Here is a 19337-nt window from a genome sequence, read left to right as displayed (position 1 = left end):
CATCCAGAGCAAAGTGCCATGCCAAATGACATTGGGGATGTCATTACCCTGGTCTTACGATTTAGAACCGTATGGACGGCTGGCATTGGCTGGGTTGTTTTATGGTCTCTGGATGTAACGATCGATAGTAACCGGACTAACAGAGTGTCTCATTGTGTTTTTCAATTTTGCGATTATTTCTTTTTTCAGTGGGGCTCCAGTGTTTTCCTTTGCTACAAGAAGTCTGTCTCTGCCTCGAACTCGATCGCATACAAAGCAGGTGAGTGGCATCTTTTGTTCTGTGCGATGACATTTTGTTTTTCCTTCGGTGGATCTTGGTGACAGGCCTTGGGAGAGCGATGACGCTGAGGCCTAAGAATGAAATGCCATCCGTTATCTGATATTAACCCCCTGGGAACTCGCTTAAAAATCCTTTTTCACAGGGGAAAAACTCAGTAGAATGACTAATTCAGCTGAGGGGTAGCTGCGAGCATGTCTGATTCCATCCAATCTGCTACTGGCATTTACCTTTTACCTTTTGTCAAAGGAAATGTTGGACGTGTGGTTCTTAACTGAAAGAGAAAATGGACTTTCATTTTGGTGGCAGTGTAGTATGATGGGAAAGGAACTGGTCTTGCAACCTAAAGGTTGTGTAGGTTCAATTTCCAGGTAGGAAGCTGTCCTGGTTTCCTTGAGTGAAGTACTTAACCTTCATTGCTGCTGTATATATCCAGCTCTATAAGTGGATGTATTGTAAATGCTATGTAAAAAGTTGTGTAAGTCGCTCTGGATGAGAGCGTCTGCTAAATGGCTGTGATGTAATGGTGGTCTTGAGTCGTACCTGTGTGTGCAGACCTCGCCCCCCTGTTCTCTGAAAGGTTTCACTAAGTGGTTGTGAAATGCCGGTTGCATCAAGAGGAAAATCTGCAATTGCGGTTTTATCTGGTGGTTTACATTAGTACAGCAGGGCCTTGTGCCCTAAACGGCTACTCTTTACGGGGAAACCCCTCATCTGTCGTTTTGGAATGTATATTTATGCGTCATGCAATTACAGCTTTTAAGGGTGTATATAAGTGGTAGGGAGTTATTCTCAGTTTTTTCTTTAGTCTCAACACGTGAGGAGGGACCATGATTTATCTCCTGGATTTTTCTGTGCTGAGTCACAGGTTATCAGAGATCTATGTGGAAAAGTCTACCCTTTTGTGGGCATTGCCCATGCATTATTGACCAGAAAGCTCCATTTGGCATTAGGTTAATCTCTTTCACATAATTCAGTGTTCCTGTAGGCATGCTTTTAGACTTTTTCCGAGATGAACTAATCGTTAGTTTGTAAGATCCAACCCCCCCTGCTGTAATTTATGTTTGGCTGCTCCCTCTAAGATTTTATCTCAGTTTTGGGCCAGTGCTAATGGGCTCTACGTTATTATGAATGGACGGATTTCTCTGAAGTGATGATATTTATCATTAAGGAGAGTTTTTAAAAGTGCTTGAAATGACTAAACTTTTATGCAGTTCTAATCATTTAAACAATGAATTTGGCCAGAGAAAGGAATGATGTTACCTCATTCAAAATCCATCCCAAACAAGTCATAATGTTACATAAGTTTTAGGAACGCTATTAAATATGGAGATATTAACAATGTGCCACCAAACTGTAGCTTTTATAGGGCTTTGGGTACATTATTGATACATAAATTAATTTATAGGGGAAAACACCAAATCAAGTGAAACACTGGTACAGGTGAATGCTGGATTGATGTGGTGCAGTGGGTTGTTGTGGGAATATTCACTGTATAATAACAATTACTATGTAGCATTTTAAGGGCACATCACATGGATCAGTCTGTGTGAAATTAAGGCACCTTTTCTGAGTATTAATGCAGATTTATGAGACTTATGCTTCAGATCTATCACAGTGATAGAAATATGTGCAATATATTGTATAAACCTTTAAAGAGTAGAATATTAGTGGCTGTATTGTTGTGACTTCCACATGGACCGGTTTGCTGTGTGCTGCAGCTGAAGCGGGACCCTAAAGTCAGGCCGGGACAGGGGAGCGTGGGTCACGTCCCACACGGCCCCGCGGTGCTGTCCCACGTGCTGTTGCATTCATTAAAACCCCGTGCACCCCCTGCGCAGAGAGAGCCCTGCCGCAGCCAGTCCACACATCCCTCAAACGCAGCTGTGGAAACAGCATTAGTCACAACAGAGTGCGTTTGTGTGCGCTGTTTTAAGGACACGACTCCACGCAAAGGGGCTTGTTGTTGGAAAAATCCCTGCCTTGTATATGATGATTAAAGCAGGCCTGTTTTGGCTTGGCTCTGCTGTCATGTGATCTGGGAGAGGAGAGGCCCTGCTGTGCTCTTACTCCCCTGTCACGTGATCTGGGCGAGGTGAGGCCCTGCTGTCCTGCCGTGCCCCTGTCATGTGATCTGGGAGAGGAGAGGCCCTGCTGTGCTCTCACACCCCTGTCATGTGTTCTGTGCCAGGTCTCATCTTTAGGTATCCTGAAGATAACTACGAGTCCTTCCCTCTCTCCGAGTCGGTGCCTTTGTTCTGTCTGCCCATGGGAGCCAGGATTGAGTGTTGGGCACCCAACACACGCTACCCCCTCCCAGTGTTCTCCACCTTTGTCTTAACTGTCTCCTCTGGAGAAAAGGTACACCCCTCTCCAGTTGTTCCTTTTTATGGGTGTAGCCACTGGAAGAATGATGTAGTTATTGGGAATAATGACATTTGATTGTAATAACAACCTTCTGGTGATTCTTTTTAGGCTGCTATGTAAACTGAAGTTTTTTTTACAAGCGATACAAAGCAATATGTTGTTCAGCTTGTGGCCCAGTGTGCTAATAGGCTGGACTTCAGCAGCAGTACGGTGCCTGATTGGTCGCCCCATTCTATCCGCGCAGGTGTATGGTGCAGCGATCCAGTTCTACGAGCCCTACCCGCTGGAGCTCCTGAGCGAGAAGCAGAAGGTGCAGCTGGGCCTGCTCACCACGGTGGAGAAGAAGCTGATCCCCAACAAGCCCGTCAACACCAACAAGTGCATCTGCCTGCTGTCGCGCTGGCCCTTCTTCGAGTCCTTCCGCAAGTTCCTCATGTTTCTGTACAAGCTGTCCGTCTCCGGCCCCCACCCGCTACCCATAGAGAAGTAAGAGTGCGGGAGCGCAGAGGGGCTTGCACAGGGATCTGGGAGGTGGGGGGACGGGGGGACGGGGGTACTGTGGGCACACGCATCACATGCAGATTGTGGTCCTTTTTCAGGTGGGAGTTTAGTTGAAGTTAACCTAAAATGAAGGGGAAGAAATGAAAGTTTCTGTGCTGGTTCTTTGACCTGTAGTTTAGCTTGAAGTTTTATAATTTTACAGCCCTAGCCCTCATTTTTCCTTCATGGAGGTAGAATTACTGTGTGATTATTTATTATATTTTTGGTAAAGTAGAATGGAACAGAACTTCCTTGTTCAACAGAGGCCTGAATTTCTGTACCTCCGATTATGTACGTGTACCGTGTTCACGCTGCTGGGAGAAAAAGCGCACTGTGAAAGGGTAACGCCCACGCACAGATTGCGGTGGCCTTGGGTAGGGTTGATTATTGGCCTGTCTGTCTGAAGCCAGGCTACAGGGTGGGCGATTAAGCCTCCGGAGCCCTGCCGTCTCCCGCTAATCACATTCCTGCCCGCCCACGCCGTGTCAGTCAAAGGGCCGAGCTCCGCACCTACGGCGGAGGCTACGGCCGGGCCTCTGCCCCCCCGAGACCGCGCGTTACCGCTGGGAGAACGCTGCTGCAGCGCTTCTGTAGCAGCATTCGGAACGGCGGCGTTGAAGTGTGATTACGCTGCTTTCACAATGCTGCTGTGACACTGCGGCAAAGCGGTAATGATGCAACGTAGGTGTTGCACGCAGCGGTGTTGGGAGATTTTGTTCTTCTCGGGACTGATTGTTCTTGGGTTGTTTTCCAGGCACATCTCACACTTCATGCACAACGTGTCCTTCCCCTCGCCCCAGAGGCCCAGAATCCTCGTCCAGGTGAGACCCTGTCCTGCGTCCCGCCAGGTGTGGGGCGGGGCCGTGGGAGGTGTGGTGCTGTAGCATCATCATCATCATCATCATCATGCGAGCCTAGAGTGTTTCAAAAGCTGTGGACCTGATTGTGAGGGTTTTGCTCAATGTTCGCATGCAGCAGGTCGATTTTGCGGAACGTTTCTGTTTTGCATTATGTGCGCATTTACTTCCTGAGATGTCAGCGTATTTCTCTCCTGAATTCACGGCTGACCTTCTTTGCACCAGAAGCGCCGCCGTGTTCATGTAGGATAACTGCGTCCGCAGAAACTAAGGAGAGCATCTGCGTAGAATCATGACTGCCAAAAATGGAGAGAGATGAGAGAAGAGGGGGCAGCAGCAGGAGGGGGCCTGTCTGCTCTCCAGCCCCTCTAAAAGCTCTTTAGAAGTCTGATTGCGGACAGAAAATGGGGGGCTCTTTGATCCCCTTACCCGTCTATAAATGCTCTGCAGAGCCACTGCGAGTCCCATCATAAATTGCCTTAATCCAGCGGTAAAGTGAGTCCTCCAGACCCAGTGCGTTCATTCATCCGCGCGTCGGTACAGTGCATTCTGGGGCCCTGTCCTTGAGTTACACTGACGTTGTGTTACGTTGTGTTTTTGTTGCAGCTCTCGGCACATGATACCCTGATCCTGTCCCAGCCTGTTTGCACACCTCTACCCCTGAGGTAGGCCCGACCGTACGCCGGCAACAGGCTGTAACCGCATGCCAGCTTAAATGTGACCGGGGTTGGGCTACGTTGCCAAACTCGCCTTCTGTTCTGTACAGTTTCCATATGCCTCGCTGAATAAATCATAGCGCCTGTCATTTCAAAGTGCAAAGATGATTGCTGTGTGTTTTCATATGGAGCCCCAGGAAAACCCAGTGTGCTTTACCCTGTATGAGGGAATCGAATGATGACGATGATGATCACAAGCTGGGGAGTTACTTCTGCTGAATGAATAAGCTTCTGTACAGATGGACCACAGTAATTTAGTTTTCAAACTGTAAAATTACAGCTGTTGTTGTGCTTGTTTGATTACTGCCTCTGCATATGCCTGCATAGTTTCTGCAATGTTGTTTTGAACCTGATTTTGAATATGTGCTGTTTTTTATGCGCTATGCTAATCTGTCGGCTCAGTGTTAGTCATATTTAGCTTGAGTTGTGGCTCCTGAGCGTTTCTCCGTGTCTGTACTGTGACGTCCTGAGCGCAGCGGCTCGCCGTTTCAACGCTCGGCGGTGCCAGGGCCTGAATTCCCTCCTTTGGGGAAACAGGTCTGATCCCCGTCCTGCGTGTCTGTCCCTGCCTGATGAATAAGCGCAAGCTTCCTGTTATCTGTCAGCCGCACGCACCGAGCTCGCTCGACTCCACCCTCCGCCATCCTGCTCGACAAGCGCTGGCGTGAACTGCAGAAATCCACTACCCTCACCCTTATGTGAATGGGGTATACCGCAATATGTTTAAATACAATCAGCTACACAATGCAAGGACAAATATACAAAGTGTTGCCTTTTTCAGGCGTATTATTTCAGTTATATTATTTAATGTAGATATGCAGTATTTTTTACATTTGTTTTCATGACAACCTCTCCTTTGCTATGGCAGTTCCCCTCCCGACTAACCCCAAAATTTCCCAGCTTCCCCTGGCTCAAAGAGAATATCAGGAAGTGGAACTGAAGACGCTGTCTTCTCAGATAAGGCCTGAGGTCCTGCTCATGGAGAGACTGCAGAGTGCTTTAAAACGAGGGCTGAAACAAGCCTTTTAAGTATGAAGACAGACTGGCGGCAAAAAAGTTTCCAGAGGAAATGCCTTCGTTTTGAAAAGCGATAGTCTTTGGAAAGTGAAAGGAGTCTACCGGGGAACCAGCAGTCCAAGTTTAGCATTTTTTCAGTTCTATAAATATGAAACGTTATTTAATCCTGTGCCAGCATGAAAGCCTTTTTATGACACTGTGAGCATCTGTTTACACATTCAGTATGTCCTGAGGTCACACCCCTCATCGGTTTATTGGATCAGCCGCTTAGAAGGTGGTAGTGGCGCAGTAATTCATTGCAAACTTGGATCTTTTTGACTATAAAATGATTCCTTATCATTTTTTCTAGGACATATTTATTGGTTAAAGTGAAGGGTCCTCATTCACAGGAAATAAATCTGCTGGCCATCAGAAAAGTCTCCGGTTTTCTCTGTTACTGCGAGACAGAGCCCAGTTTGCAGTGTGGAGTCCGCAGGGCATTCTCGGTCATCCCAACTCCCTAACTGAAGCGCATTGGAAAATTCAGACTCCAGAAAGCTTTGCTGACTTACAGGCCCGTTGTGGGACCTCAATAGGGTTTGCAGTCAGCTGGTTGGTCCTCCTCCCCCCCTTGGTATCCGTCTGACCCCTCCCCCTCCCTCTGGCTTCCTCAGCGGGGCGGACTTCAGCACCCTGCTGTCGAACCTGGGCTCGGAGAACTGCGCCACGCTGCTGCTCTTCGTCCTGCTGGAGAGCAAGATCCTGCTGCACTCCCTGCGGCCCGCGGTGCTGACCGGGGTGGCCGAGGCCGTGGTGGCGGTGAGTGGCTCCGCCCCCTCCTCGCCCGCTTTGCTCTCTCGCACCTGGCTCCCCGCTCGCAAATCGTAGGATGTGCCGTAAGGTCTATGGCGATTGGACTCCCCGCGCTGCTGCGGCTGGGAAGATATGCCAGGAATGGGACGCGCACACAGCCGCGGTCGGGAAACAGTTTGCCTTGAGTCTTGACACCTCCCTGACTTTCCTGCGCGGGTATTTTTAGTCGGCCTTGTATAAAGCGGTGTTGAGATGGTTGTCTTTTGGCTCTCTTTCAGATGATCTTCCCCTTTCAGTGGCAGTGCCCCTACATCCCTCTCTGCCCCCTCTCCCTGGCGGGGGTCCTCAACGCCCCCTGTCCGTTCATCGTGGGCGTGGACTCCAGATATTTCGACCTTTACGACCCCCCTGCCGACGTGGTCTGCGTGGATCTGGACACCAACACTATCTACCTGTGAGCCACTTAGATTTCACTGTCTTATGCCTTCATTATTTGCGGCATAATGCGTGAAACTGCTGAGGCAGAGGTATAGATGTGGATTCTCACAGAAGTTGCTTGTGTTTCCTATGAGATGAGAAGTGTACTAACTGCAATTTTTCTTCGCAGGTCTGACGACAAGAAACATTGTAACTGGAAGAACCTTCCGAAGAAGCCGAGCAAGAGTCTGTTGAACTGCCTAAGCAACCTGTATCACCAGCTAGCTACAGGTACAGGGCGATTTCACCGATCCTCTCAATAAACAGTGCTAACAGCTGTGGGTACAGGACACCGTCCAGCTTGTAGTGTAAACTGGGAGAACTCTTAGTCTTCACTATCAGCTGGCTACAGGTACAGAGTTGCCACTCTGTCTGTTTCTGTCTACAATGCCACCTTGCTTCAGAATACGTCCCCTCTCAGCCTACAAAACCAGCTGGCTGCAGGTACACAACTGTGTCTCAGTCATGCTCTCAGTCGACAGAGCTGGCTGGCTACAGGTTTAGGATTCAGTTTGCTATACTAGCTGGCTACAGACAAGGTCTTAGTAGTCCCTCACTTCTCAGAAGAGTTCAACCTAAACCATTTTGGAATTGCATAATTGTCAAAGGGTCTCCTTGTTCTTACTGGTATTATAGAGATGCTTGATTTGTACAGTTCAGCAGCAGTGTCATTTATAAGAGACTGTCTATAGGTGCTTGAGTGAGGGCCTGAATGTACTGACAGTGTGTTTTTTGGTGGTCCAGTCCACAAGACCGCCCAGGAGGGCCTGGCGGTGGAGATGACCCCCATTGAGGCGGACTTCACGTGGCATAAAAAGATGACTGGGCTGGAGATGGAGATCCAGGAGGCCTTCCTGCGCTTCATGGCCTCCATCCTGAAGGGCTACCGCAGCTACCTCAAACCCATCACCCAGGCGCCCTCCATTAAGGCCACCTCCGCCGACTCTCTCTACGACCTACAAGGTACCCAGCATCCTCTGCACAGTCTGAACGCTGCTCTGTGTGCCCAGCACCCACTGCACATCTGACCACTGCTCTATATGCCCAGCACCCACTGCACATCACTGTACCAACACTACTTCTCCCTCTGTTCAGTGGTCTATATACCCAGCACTACTGCCCCCTTTATTTACTGCTCAATGTACCTGACACTGGTAGCTACTGCAGGCAGGTATGCTCATTATAACTGTGTATTATTGTCAATGAGAATTTCTGTTTTCTGGAGTTGATCTGAGGTTCCCAAGTTATTTATTTTAGAAATTTACTGTGTTCCTTAATATGTTGCTTGAGGCTCTAAGGTCAAATTAATTGAACCATCCTTGAAGACCAATATACGAAAGGTCTATTGCTCTTCAAGGATGGTTCAATTAAAGTGAACACAGAGGATTATGTTTTTGGGAAGGTTGTTTTTTTTCTGGTAAAACCTCTTGTCAGACAAAAAAAATCCAAACATTCAAAACACTTTCAAGTGCAACACACGCTTACAAATGGTGCACCTGACAGCCAGCATGTACCGATGCTGATGGAGTAGTTTCCCGTCCTAATGGTTCCCTTTTGGTTATCGGGGCTTGCCGATGTCCCTGACAGGTTGCATAGTATCTGAACAAAGCACGCAATCCGGGCATCATAGCTTTATATTTTTTGAAGAATTTTTCATCCAAGAACAATAAACCCCAAAGTCAGTTACAATATGAGCTTTCCACACAGGATGCGTGGAGTTGCCAGCAAACTGTTCTCTGTTCGAGAGGAACTTTCTGTGACAATAGAATGAGCTAACTTCTATTTTTTAAAGTAACAAAGCAAAAACTTGTTTGCTTTTGAAGAACACAAACTGTAAAACCAAAGCCTCCTTTTATTTCTGAATCACAACTTGTATCTTTAGAATTAATCATGTCCATTTACGAAGAACATTTTGCTGTTGCATAACATTTGACTGTGGTGGCCGACCCCTTAGTGACCCCATTATAAATGTGTCCTTGGAGCCTTCATAGGTATGATGTGTAATGAAACGTGTGGAATGTTCTAGAGAGCAATCTCCATCACTGTTTCTGTCAGGGTTCCTGAAGAGTCGAGATCGCGCTCACCAGAAGTTCTACTCCCAGTTGACCAAGACGCAGATCTTCATTCGCTTCGTCGAGGAGTGCACCTTCGTCAGTGACAAAGACACCGGCCTGGCCTTCTTCGATGACTGCATAGAGAAGGTGAGCATCTCTCTCTGCGTTTATCGCAAGTCGTGCTAATTTTGTGTGGTATTTCTTGCTTGTGAAACTACTGCAAAATACCTGTTTTCAAACCCACCACACATATCCCCCCCCCCCCCCCCCCCAGGTATTCTCGGCAGTGATTCTGAGAAATTACATGGTTTTTCCGCGATTGGCTGGTCATGCTTTTGAGATATCTAAATATTTCAACGAAGAATGGCTGTCTGTTTTGAGATGCTCTTGATTGTTCTTAGCAGAATTCGCCTAGCAGAATATCCCATGATCTAATGTTTTCTTTCTCCCCTCTCAGCTTTTTCCTTCAGATAAAGGCACAGATAAGGGAGCTAAGGTATATATGTGCTCCTATCTTGTACATGTTTTCAATAGTGAAGTGTCTAAGGTCTGCGCAACATAGCATTTTGCCTTAACATTTTTTTAGCTATGCTTAGCATACATATGTGCTCTGCATGATGCACAAGTCGTACTCTGCACTAAAATATCTGCTTTCTGAAAAAGAAGTGCCCCTTAAGAGTATCCCAAACTGACTGGCAGGTTGTGTCTGTCCTCCCCCCCCCCCCTTTATAGGCGGAGAGCGAGTCTTCGGAGGACACCAGGCTGATGGAGCTGGACGAGTCCCAGAAGAACGACCTCACCGTGTTCGTCATGCCCCCAGAGCTCCCCCTGGAGGACGGGGAGAACCCTCCTGCCCGATACAGGTGCCGCCAAGTCAGCCCTGCCGCGTGCATCACCTGGTTTATTTGCAGAGGGGCTCTGCCTCCGTTGCTTCAGAACCCCTCACATTCTGTAGGCCTGTAACATAGCTGTCATTACGTCCTTTCTTTGATGACACGTGAGGTGACGGAGATGGGTTTGTACCAAACTGCCCAACTGGAGCGAAATTTCATCCGTGATCGGTCTGTGAGATTATTAAACTGAATTGCAGTGACCTTTAGAAGGACTCCCCCCTCCCTTCACCCGTTTGGGATGATTTAAAGTGGCCCACTTTTATTTTTTAAAGTCCTTATTTTATTTTGTTTACACAAGTTAAGGGTCGCCCGGTGCACGTTTGCTGCTTTTGTTGCCTACCTGGACTCTGAGCTCGGTTCTACGCACTTTCAGTTTCCCTCTCTCTAGTCTTTATAACAGCTTATGTCTGTGCCAGCCTGCTTTATGGGACTATGCAGAGACACTAAAACCTGGCACGGAGCTCTGCTCCAATTCACAGGGCCTTTCAAAGTCTGACCCGTTTGGAAAGGTGCCCCGCGTAGCGGTTTGTGTAGCGACCGTGCCAGACACAGGTTACTCAAGGGCCGCACCAGCTGCCCCGACAGTAGATTTGGCAAATTTGTTTCATTAAGTATTTAGATTTATGTATTTTTTATTTGTCTTATTTATGTGTGTCCAGGAATTTGTTTCTTTGTGATGAAAAAGCGGTAGTAATGGATGCGTTTGGAGTTGGGCCAAGCAGAGGGTGGGAAGGCTGCGTTGGTCGTCCGGGGAGCACAGTCTGTACAGTGTGTTGATTAGTTTTGCTGCTTGTTAGTGGGAGCCGACTGGCCGGTGTGCCCTGAATAAGCAAATGTTCCCGTCCGTGTTCAGGGGACAAAACGATGGCTGTGAGTGCAGACAGACTGGAAGAGACCACTCTGAGTGGTTGTGTGTGTGTGTGTGTGTGTGTGTGTGTGAGTGTGTGATCATCCAAACACTAGCTCACTGTCAGAATAGGATATTCTTTTTGTAGTTTAAGTTATATGTTTCTTTAGATCACAGTCTTTATTTAGTGTACATTATTAACATATTGAGCGACCTTAATGAATTTACATTTTGCCTGTGTGTTACTTGAATTGGTATGAAGAGCTAATCGGGTCTATTTCGGGTGTACACTTGTAGTAAATGCAAGCCTGTGTCTGTGGAGGTGTACAGAGCAGGTGTTTTGTTGGGGGATGGGGGGGTGCTGGGATGAGCCTGACTGCCCCTCCTCTCTCCTCTCAGTTATAAGAACTTCCCCCGCCTGCGCCTGGAGCTGTTCGACCGTCCCCGGGAGCTGCGACCGGCGCTCAGCAGCCGAACGGCTGGGTCCAGTCTGTCCAGCAGCCCCGCCGTCCTGGCCAAGAGGACGAAACAGGTGAGCCAAAATGGCGGCTCGTCTCCAACGGACGCTGTCTGCGGCAGCGTTCCCACTGCTAAGCATTACCACAGGGCAAAAAGCCTTTTAAATGCGCGGCTTGCTGTTGGTTGAAGTCAGGGGAGGCCTTGTGTCGGGTAGATTATTGAGCCATTGCAACATGCAGATCTGGCCCATTACGGATGTTGGTACTAGTGATTGGAGGATGGTCATTGTAATTTATTAATGATTGACAAATGTTCCCAGTCTTCTGAAGCAGGTGAATTGGGGTAACCGGTAAGATGAAAAAGCGCTAAAGCAGTACCGGGTCAGGGGCAGGAAATCCCTATAACTCCTGTTAAACTCCATAGTGACCACACTGTCAGTGTTTGTCTATCTCAGGTAATATAACCATCCTTTGCAGAAGCTGGGGTATAATAGTATGTCAGCATGTAAAGCTTTGTGCTGGATATAATCTCTAAAAGCCACCTAATGTAAATAGGTGATAACTGTGGTAATCCTAGCTTTAGAGCTGCAACTTGCATGTTGTGTCTGGTTGATGACGCATTGAACCATACTGTATAGAGAGAGCAAAGCACATTCTGGCAGGTTCTGGTTTGGTTTGAATGAAAATCGAAGCTGAAACACAAATGGAGAGACACACCACTGAGAGCCTGCAGTGTGTTGTGAAAGAGTTGGCACATTACCTAAGGTGGTCTCTCACTTAAAACGTTAAAGTGTTTTATCAGAAACCATCTGCTTGTTAAACTCGTCCTCTTTGGTGATGTGATTTCCATTCACTTTAATGCTGTAAAAGTTGTTCGAGCGTGAACAGCTCGCAGTGTTGTGCCCATATCCTGCTGCGAGAAGGAGCTTGATTTGCAAGTATTCCCCCATGGTGGCGATCCCAGTCTGTCATTAGACTTGGATCGGAATGTATTATTGTGACGCAATGGTCGGTGCGAGCGAGTGCTCTACTAGTGTGAGTCACTGCTGGAGAAAGTCAGGCTCTGAAACTTTGTTGGGATACACAATAGCATGAAATATCAGTTGCTTATCCTCATTAGCTTATGTCAAAGTTTTGGGTCTGTAAAGCCGAAATGAAAGTAGGCCAGAATTTGGTAACATAACTGGGGCCGATCTGCAGTGGTCTCAGACCACAGCCCTTGCCAGTCAATCCGCTCAGTGGAAGATACAGTTGGCCTGCTGGGCTAAAGACCAAGGTCCCCAACCAATGGAACTAATCATAGACTTGTCGCTCCCCAACATCACAGCTTGTAGTGGATGTTCTCTTGCATTAGCATGGGAGATGTGAAGCCTGTTGCGGGTGGTTCGTTGGGAGTGAGCCGAGCTGCTCTGTTGCTGGAGGTCAGTCCTTGTTGTGGAGGTGGGGCAGGATGCAGAGGTATTGTTTGCGGGCGCGAAGGCAGCCGGTGCAACAATGGTGCTCTGCACTCCCAAACTGCTCCGTTTAATCTCGGCCCCCCGGTATTTTTGGAGCTCCATTGTTTCAGAAAATTGGCTGCTTGGGGGGAAACCCCTGGCCTTAGGAAACATGCACATCCACACCGTGGACCTACGCTGGGAAGGGTGTGTACCCATGAGTGAGCTCATAACGAAACAGGACCGACAGCTTAGACCTTACCCAGTGAGTAGAAGCCTGAATCTAGACGTGTAGAGGGGTGGAAATCTAGGTTGAGAGATGTTTTGACATAAACGGACATAGCCTGGTTGTGTCCTTGTCCTAGTCTGTTTATGTCAAAACATCTCTCTACCTAGATTTCCACCCCTCGAGAAGAATAGATTCCATCTAAATTTGGACTTGTACTCACTGGGTAAACTTTCCCTTCTCAGTGACTGTCCTTTGGAGCTGACTGTCTAAGACGTGTGCATTGCACTGTTCTGTATGTCACTTAATAGCAGCGCATTATGTTGTCTTAGTGTAATACTGAGACCAGACCATTAGAAGTGAATAGTGCAGGCTGATGTCTACCTTGTTGGTGATGTATAAATTCTCCACCCTTGTGCAGTATGGTTGTAAGCACATTCAGGCTAAAGATCTTGGCTGTACACTGGGAGCTGAGAAGGGAGGGAGGTTCTCTATCCCAGGGACTCTGTTCAGCTCCTGAAGCTTTGCCCGTGTTGCTGCAGGAAATCAAGCTGGCCTACAAGATGGCAAAGCGCTACTACTCCAAACCCCCCCTGTGGGCCAAGTGCCTGCTCAGCCACTGCTACAGCCTGTGGTTCATCTGCCTTCCCGCCAGCATGCGCACGGCCCACTCCAAAGCGCGCGCCATGCACCAGGCCTACAACGTCCTCCTGAGGATGAGCAGCTCCGGGGTGGAGGTGCTGGATGAGGTACGTGCGCCGCTCCTCTCTGACTCCTCCTCCTCGTCTCTGACTGCTCCTCATTGTCTTACTGCTCCTCATTGTCTCTGACTGCTCTTTACTGTTATATGGCTTTTCACTCACATTTCACTTTTCATTATTCACTGAACAAGTCACCATGTGGAACTACTCAACAATGAAAGGGATTTTTACCTAGATGAACACCGAAAAGCCATTAACCTGAATGAGTTATTCCCCATGAGCAACATCTTATTTTAGTTGCGGACATTTCCCACTGTGTACATGGAGGAAATGAATATGCTTAGTGTGAGAGGTGGTAGAGGTGATGTCTAAAGTGGAGTTGGGGGTGGGGTTTGGTAACGGCCCCTCCCTGCCCTGTACAGGTGTGCTACCGTGTGGTGATGCAGCTGTGTGGGGTGTGGGTCCTGCCTGTCATGGCTGTACGGGTACTGATGGAGATGAAAAAGGCGGGACTGCAACCCAACGCCATCACATACGGATACTACAACAAGGTACTGCACCACAATACTATCACATACAGGTACTACAACAAGGTACTACACCACAATACTCTCACATACAGGTACTACAACAAGGTACTACACCACAATACTCTCACATACAGGTACTACAACAAGGTACTACACCACAATACTCTCACATACAGGTACTACAACAAGGTACTACACCACAATACTCTCACATACAGGTACTACAACAAGGTACTACACCACAATACTGTCACATGCAGTACAAACATCACAGTACAATATCGTCACACACGGATGCTACTGTAAATCAATGTACTCTATGGTTGTTAAATATGTAGATGTTAACTCACATGGGCCTGTCCATTGATTATCCATGATGATGGATCTCATGATATATTCTATATCTAATAATGGGAAACAGGGAAAGTGGGGCAGGTATGTGTGTAACCGGGAAGAGTACTGTACTACAGGGTGCTGTACTGTCTATCTGCATGAGGACTGACTGTTAGCTCAGCTCCACAGAGCGCTGCTAGGCAGGGAATATGCACTCGTGTGAACCTGGGCTAATGACAGAACTGAAACGGCAAGGCCAGTCAAGCAGACTGCCTGGAGGATCGATAACAAACAGCAAAGCCAATTGAGTGTTTCACTTATGCAGATAATAGATTAATTGTTAACTCTCTCTTTCTTTCCATGCGTGAGCTGATCGCGACGCCAGATATGGAGGAATGAGCGCCTGAGGCCAATTGTTAAAATTGTTCAGGGAATGTGGGACATTTTCGTTTTAAATTGCATGTTTAATCGCTCCCGTATGCAGTCCTTCCTGTGTTTCTCTCGTCGGTGTTGAGGCATTTTTCCCCTCGTGGTGAATGGCTTATCGGACCTTTTGTTCGGCCTGGCCCTGATCCCCCCTCCCTGTCTCCGCAGGCTGTCCTGGAGAGCCCGTGGCCCAGCCAGAATCGAAGCGGCCTCTTCATGTGGACGAAGGTGCGCAACGTGGTGCGGGCGGCGGCACAGTTCAAACAGGCACTGCGAGGGGCAGCTCCCCCTAAAGGACCCCCTCTGATCACCGCAGGTGAGCACCAACATGCTTGAAAACGCACTGAAAGACCCACGTGTTAAAGCTGGGAAGCCTGATGCGCAGGTATCTGGATCAGTGGTGCCACCCACTGGTCAACATGTTGAGTACTCTGCTATTCCTCACATAGCAGTGAGGTCTTCATTTCACCATGGGATTAGAATGAAGCTCATTCAGTTGTGGCACATGGTAAAATATGTTAGTCTTTTGATAAATTAGCAATGTTCCACGTAGCATTCTTTACAGGCATATATATTCTGGCATCTTTTCAGAATGTGACTCAAATAATAAACAGAAAACAGTGACTGTAATGAGTGAGTGAGGTTGAGTGTTGTGAGTGGCTTGTGAGAATGACACGGTGTGATGTAAGTGCGCCCTCTCCTGGCTGACCTGTGCAGGGGTGACGGCGGGGGGAGCAGCGAGCAGCGACGGCGACCGGATCAGCCACGGCAGCGCGGACAGCTCCAACGAGGCTAACAGCGAGGAGCACACGCTGTTCGCCCGCAGCCTCATCGTGGGGGAGGCCTCCGACAACCACTGCGGGACAGGTACCGTGTACCCCAACACGAGAGCCATGCTGTTCACCCCAGCCCCTCCACATACACGGACACACATACATACCACACACCCACACACACAAACACATTCACACCACACACACACACACACATTCACACCACACACACACACACACACACACACACACACACACTCACACCACACACACACACACACACACACATTCACACCACACACATAAACACATTCACACCACACTCCCACACACCACACACACATACTCTCTCTCACACACACCACACCCACACTTCCACAGCCCACATACCACACAGACACACACACCACACAGTCTTAATTCTACCCCCCCATGTTGCCTTGAATCCCCCCTCCCCCAAATTCAGCCTTGACCCCCACACTGCCTGACTGTGTCTGTAGTTATGCGTGTTCCAGTCTTCCCGGGCGCTCTGCTTGCACAGCTGGGTCTCTCGGCTCATCGTATCCGGTTTAAACATGTGGGAGCTCCTCTTTACTCTCAGTCCCTTCTGCTCTTCTCATTTGTTGTATTAGGTTGTTGTTTGCGCTAATACTGCAGTTCTTCGCAGATAAAATCAAATTCAGCAGGGTCCTATACTGTAAATTGGGTCTTGGAAAAAATGTAGAACTTGTAAGTCTGCTGTTTTACTTTACAACCGCACAAGAAGAGTGTGCCAGACACTGGCTCTGACCACAAACACTCAAGTTTTATTTTACATCGCACACCATCGGAACATAAATCTGCGGTTTCCTTTCTTTTTGTCTCCCTTAACTGTGTCAATCCTTTACTTTGAGGCCTTTTTTTGGTCAGAAGCACATTCCTAGTAAATGTTTTAAAATAAAGACAGCCTGTTTGAGATTGCCGTGTACTGAACACTTCATTAGCCTGTCTGCATTCCTGGTGACTGAAGCGCGTGTCTCTCACCCGCCTGTCTGTGTGTTTCGCTCTGGCGCGTGAGTCCTTCACTTTGGCTAGGCCTTTGTGGGAAATAGCTCTGGGGAAGGGTGGGCTCCCCTCAGGTAGCTTAGTGTGTGTGCGTGTGTGTGTGTGTGTGTGTGTGCCTGTGTGTGCCTGTGTATGTGTGTGCGTGTGTGAGCCTGTGTATGTGTGCGCATGTGAATTTGTGTATGTGCATGTGCATGCACATGTGTGTTTATGTGCATTTGTGCATGCGTGTATGTGCATGCTTCAGCAGCTTAGTGTTTTGGCTGTGGTGTCACTCTCTAGGGCTTCACAAGCTGTTTTATTGCTCAGGGTGGTCACTTGTAATTCTAAACCCCTGCGCAAACTGTACATCTTCTTTCCTAGGGATGGGCCGCAGGTGTTAATGTGAGATGAACTCCTGCAGTGTCTTACGTTCTGGCCCTAGTCTCTCAGCTCTGAATTGGGCTGTGAGAACACAGCAAGGGTGCCAGGGTGTACGACTGTACTTAAGGGCGTGTTTTCTGCTGCAGGGGCCCAATCGGATCAGGGGTACGGCTCCAAGGACGAACTGCACCAGGACGCGCCCGACGGCCTCCAGGCCGCGGCTCCCTTGGCCGACTCGGACCAGCCCGACAAGCCCAAAGCGCAGAACGGTAAGGAGCCCGTCCCCAGTAACCCTCACCTACAGCTCAGTCACGTCAGCGACTGACACAGGGCGTGGTGACCTCGTTTGAATACTCTGATAGAGGGTGGGGGCGAGGGAGATGGGAGAACTCCAGCAGCTCACCGGAGGCTTGTTGTGGGGGTGCGAGTGACTGTCCCCTCCTCCTCAGGGGGCTCTGTGGCTGGCTCGCTGGACAGCGCTGTGGTCGTGGAGGAGGACGTGCCCGCCCCGGTGCCCAGCATAGTGAAGCTCTCCACAGGAAGCTTCGACAGAACGGCAGGGAGAGGAGTTGGTGAGGCGTTATAACTCGTACCCTGGTCCCCTACCCGAATACTTTCCATTATGCGTATGAGGGGAAGATCCAGTCAACATATATTGTTCTGTTTATCATGATGAAATTAATTTATTATACAATTGAATTTACCACAAACCTACCATCCGTAGCCTAGAAATGGTTTATGAATTATTATTATTATTGTTAACATTTAGTAATAGTCATTTCTGTGTACAGGCCTATGAAAAGAATTAGTTCTCCTGTTTCAAGTCTTTGGTTATGTTTCAGATTGTAGCCAAACCCACCTTAAAACTGGGGTTTTTAAGTTTGTTGTGCTCTACTGTAATGTGCTCTGTGTTGATGGCAGTTCTCCACACTCTGGCCTGTTCCAGCACGTGGCGCTTCAGGGAAGCTGTTCACCCTGCACAGTAAGAGCGAGGGTGTGGCCCTGGAGGAGGGCGTGGCCTTGCCCCTGGAGGAGGCGGGGCCTCAGAAGCACCACCAGCAGCAGCAGCGGCAGAAGTCCTTCTCGGAGCGCAGCTGCAGCTTCAGTGCGGAGAGCCGCGCCAACATGCTGCTCAAGAAGGGCGGCCTGGAGATGGGCGTCGACCAGATCGCCATCGCCATGGGCGCCGACGCCAAGATCCTGGCCGCCGCCTTCTCCGGGGGCAAGACCCCGCCCCCCACCGCCGGCGCCACCAGCTTCCATGGCCTGGAGTCAGAGGAGGACCTGCACAGCTCCCAAGACAAGCTGTCGGAAGAGAGTAGGGTGTCCCCCGCCCCTCCTCAGCCAAGTGAGACCACAGCCCTTCTCACCCCGCAGGCCAAGGCCAATCCTGACACCTCCCTGCTGGAGGAGGGAGCCGAGGACGAGGAGGAGGAGGAGGAGGAGGACGTCTCCAAGAAAGGCGGCTCCCTGCCCAGGGCGGTTGAGAGGGAGGACGTGGAGGTGGGGGCCGACCCCCTGTCCCTCATAGTGTCTGAGAGCGCCGAAACCCTCTCGGTGCAGAGTGAGGGGTCCCGGTCGGTCCCGGCGGTGGTGTCGCGCAACCTGGCCGACGAGATCGAGATGTACATGAACCTGAAGAGCCCGTTGGGGACCAAGTCCTCCAGCATGGAGCTCCACCAGGGGGCGCCCAAGGAAGAGGAGGCAGCGGTGGACCCGGAGCAGAAAAAGGCACTGGAGCGGAGGTCCAGCCTCCCCGTCGCCCCCGTCAAGCCGCCCGGCTCAGCCCGGGACACCCCCAAACGCAGCCCCGCCGTCACACGCTCCAAGACCTTCGCCGTGAAGTCCAAGAACCTCGGTCAGAGTCCCAGCCAGCGGTCCTCCTCGCTGACCGCGTTGGTCCGGTCCTCCCAGAGCGGATCCCTGGGGTCTGTCATCAACTCCATCTCCGGCATCAAGATGGACAGCCTGCTCTCCGGACCCAAGATGGACGTGCTCAAGTCCGGCATGAAGCAGGCTGCCAACGTTGCCAGCAAAGTGTGGGGCGCGGTGGCCAATGCCTACTCCTACTCTGATGACGAGGTGAGTGAGGTGCACTCTGGGAAGGAAAAACAGTATGGGGAATTCTTGTTTTTCATTGGAATTTAAAATTGGAGGGTGATGAGTATGATACGATTGATCAGGCTAAATGTGGATGATAGATCTTTCTA

At 49.4% G+C, this 19337-nt stretch overlaps 1 protein-coding gene across 3 annotated transcripts in view; it reads left to right on the top strand.

The window, feature by feature from the left end:
- Window positions 1-19337, top strand: part of dennd4c (DENN/MADD domain containing 4C) — a 53236-nt gene that overhangs the window by 27255 nt on the left and 6644 nt on the right. For 2 of the 3 annotated variants that reach the window (XM_064343506.1, XM_064343507.1), the window contains exons 4-23: window positions 190-259; window positions 2469-2638; window positions 2889-3130; window positions 3939-4005; window positions 4648-4706; window positions 6428-6572; window positions 6845-7020; window positions 7174-7274; window positions 7788-8006; window positions 9099-9244; window positions 9555-9593; window positions 9830-9960; window positions 11237-11369; window positions 13500-13706; window positions 14081-14209; window positions 15116-15263; window positions 15665-15814; window positions 17274-17396; window positions 17577-17699; window positions 18074-19209. In XM_064343506.1, coding sequence (XP_064199576.1) covers window positions 190-259; window positions 2469-2638; window positions 2889-3130; window positions 3939-4005; window positions 4648-4706; window positions 6428-6572; window positions 6845-7020; window positions 7174-7274; window positions 7788-8006; window positions 9099-9244; window positions 9555-9593; window positions 9830-9960; window positions 11237-11369; window positions 13500-13706; window positions 14081-14209; window positions 15116-15263; window positions 15665-15814; window positions 17274-17396; window positions 17577-17699; window positions 18074-19209 — 3714 coding nt within the window. The remainder of the gene's footprint in view (window positions 1-189; window positions 260-2468; window positions 2639-2888; window positions 3131-3938; window positions 4006-4647; window positions 4707-6427; window positions 6573-6844; window positions 7021-7173; window positions 7275-7787; window positions 8007-9098; window positions 9245-9554; window positions 9594-9829; window positions 9961-11236; window positions 11370-13499; window positions 13707-14080; window positions 14210-15115; window positions 15264-15664; window positions 15815-17273; window positions 17397-17576; window positions 17700-18073; window positions 19210-19337) is intronic. The other variant, XM_064343508.1, reaches the window with a different exon arrangement.

The sequence above is a fragment of the Anguilla rostrata genome, chromosome 7, assembly GCF_018555375.3.
Source record: "Anguilla rostrata isolate EN2019 chromosome 7, ASM1855537v3, whole genome shotgun sequence".
NCBI classification, from domain to species: domain Eukaryota; kingdom Metazoa; phylum Chordata; class Actinopteri; order Anguilliformes; family Anguillidae; genus Anguilla; species Anguilla rostrata.
This window is presented reverse-complemented; position numbering and strand designations above follow the sequence as displayed.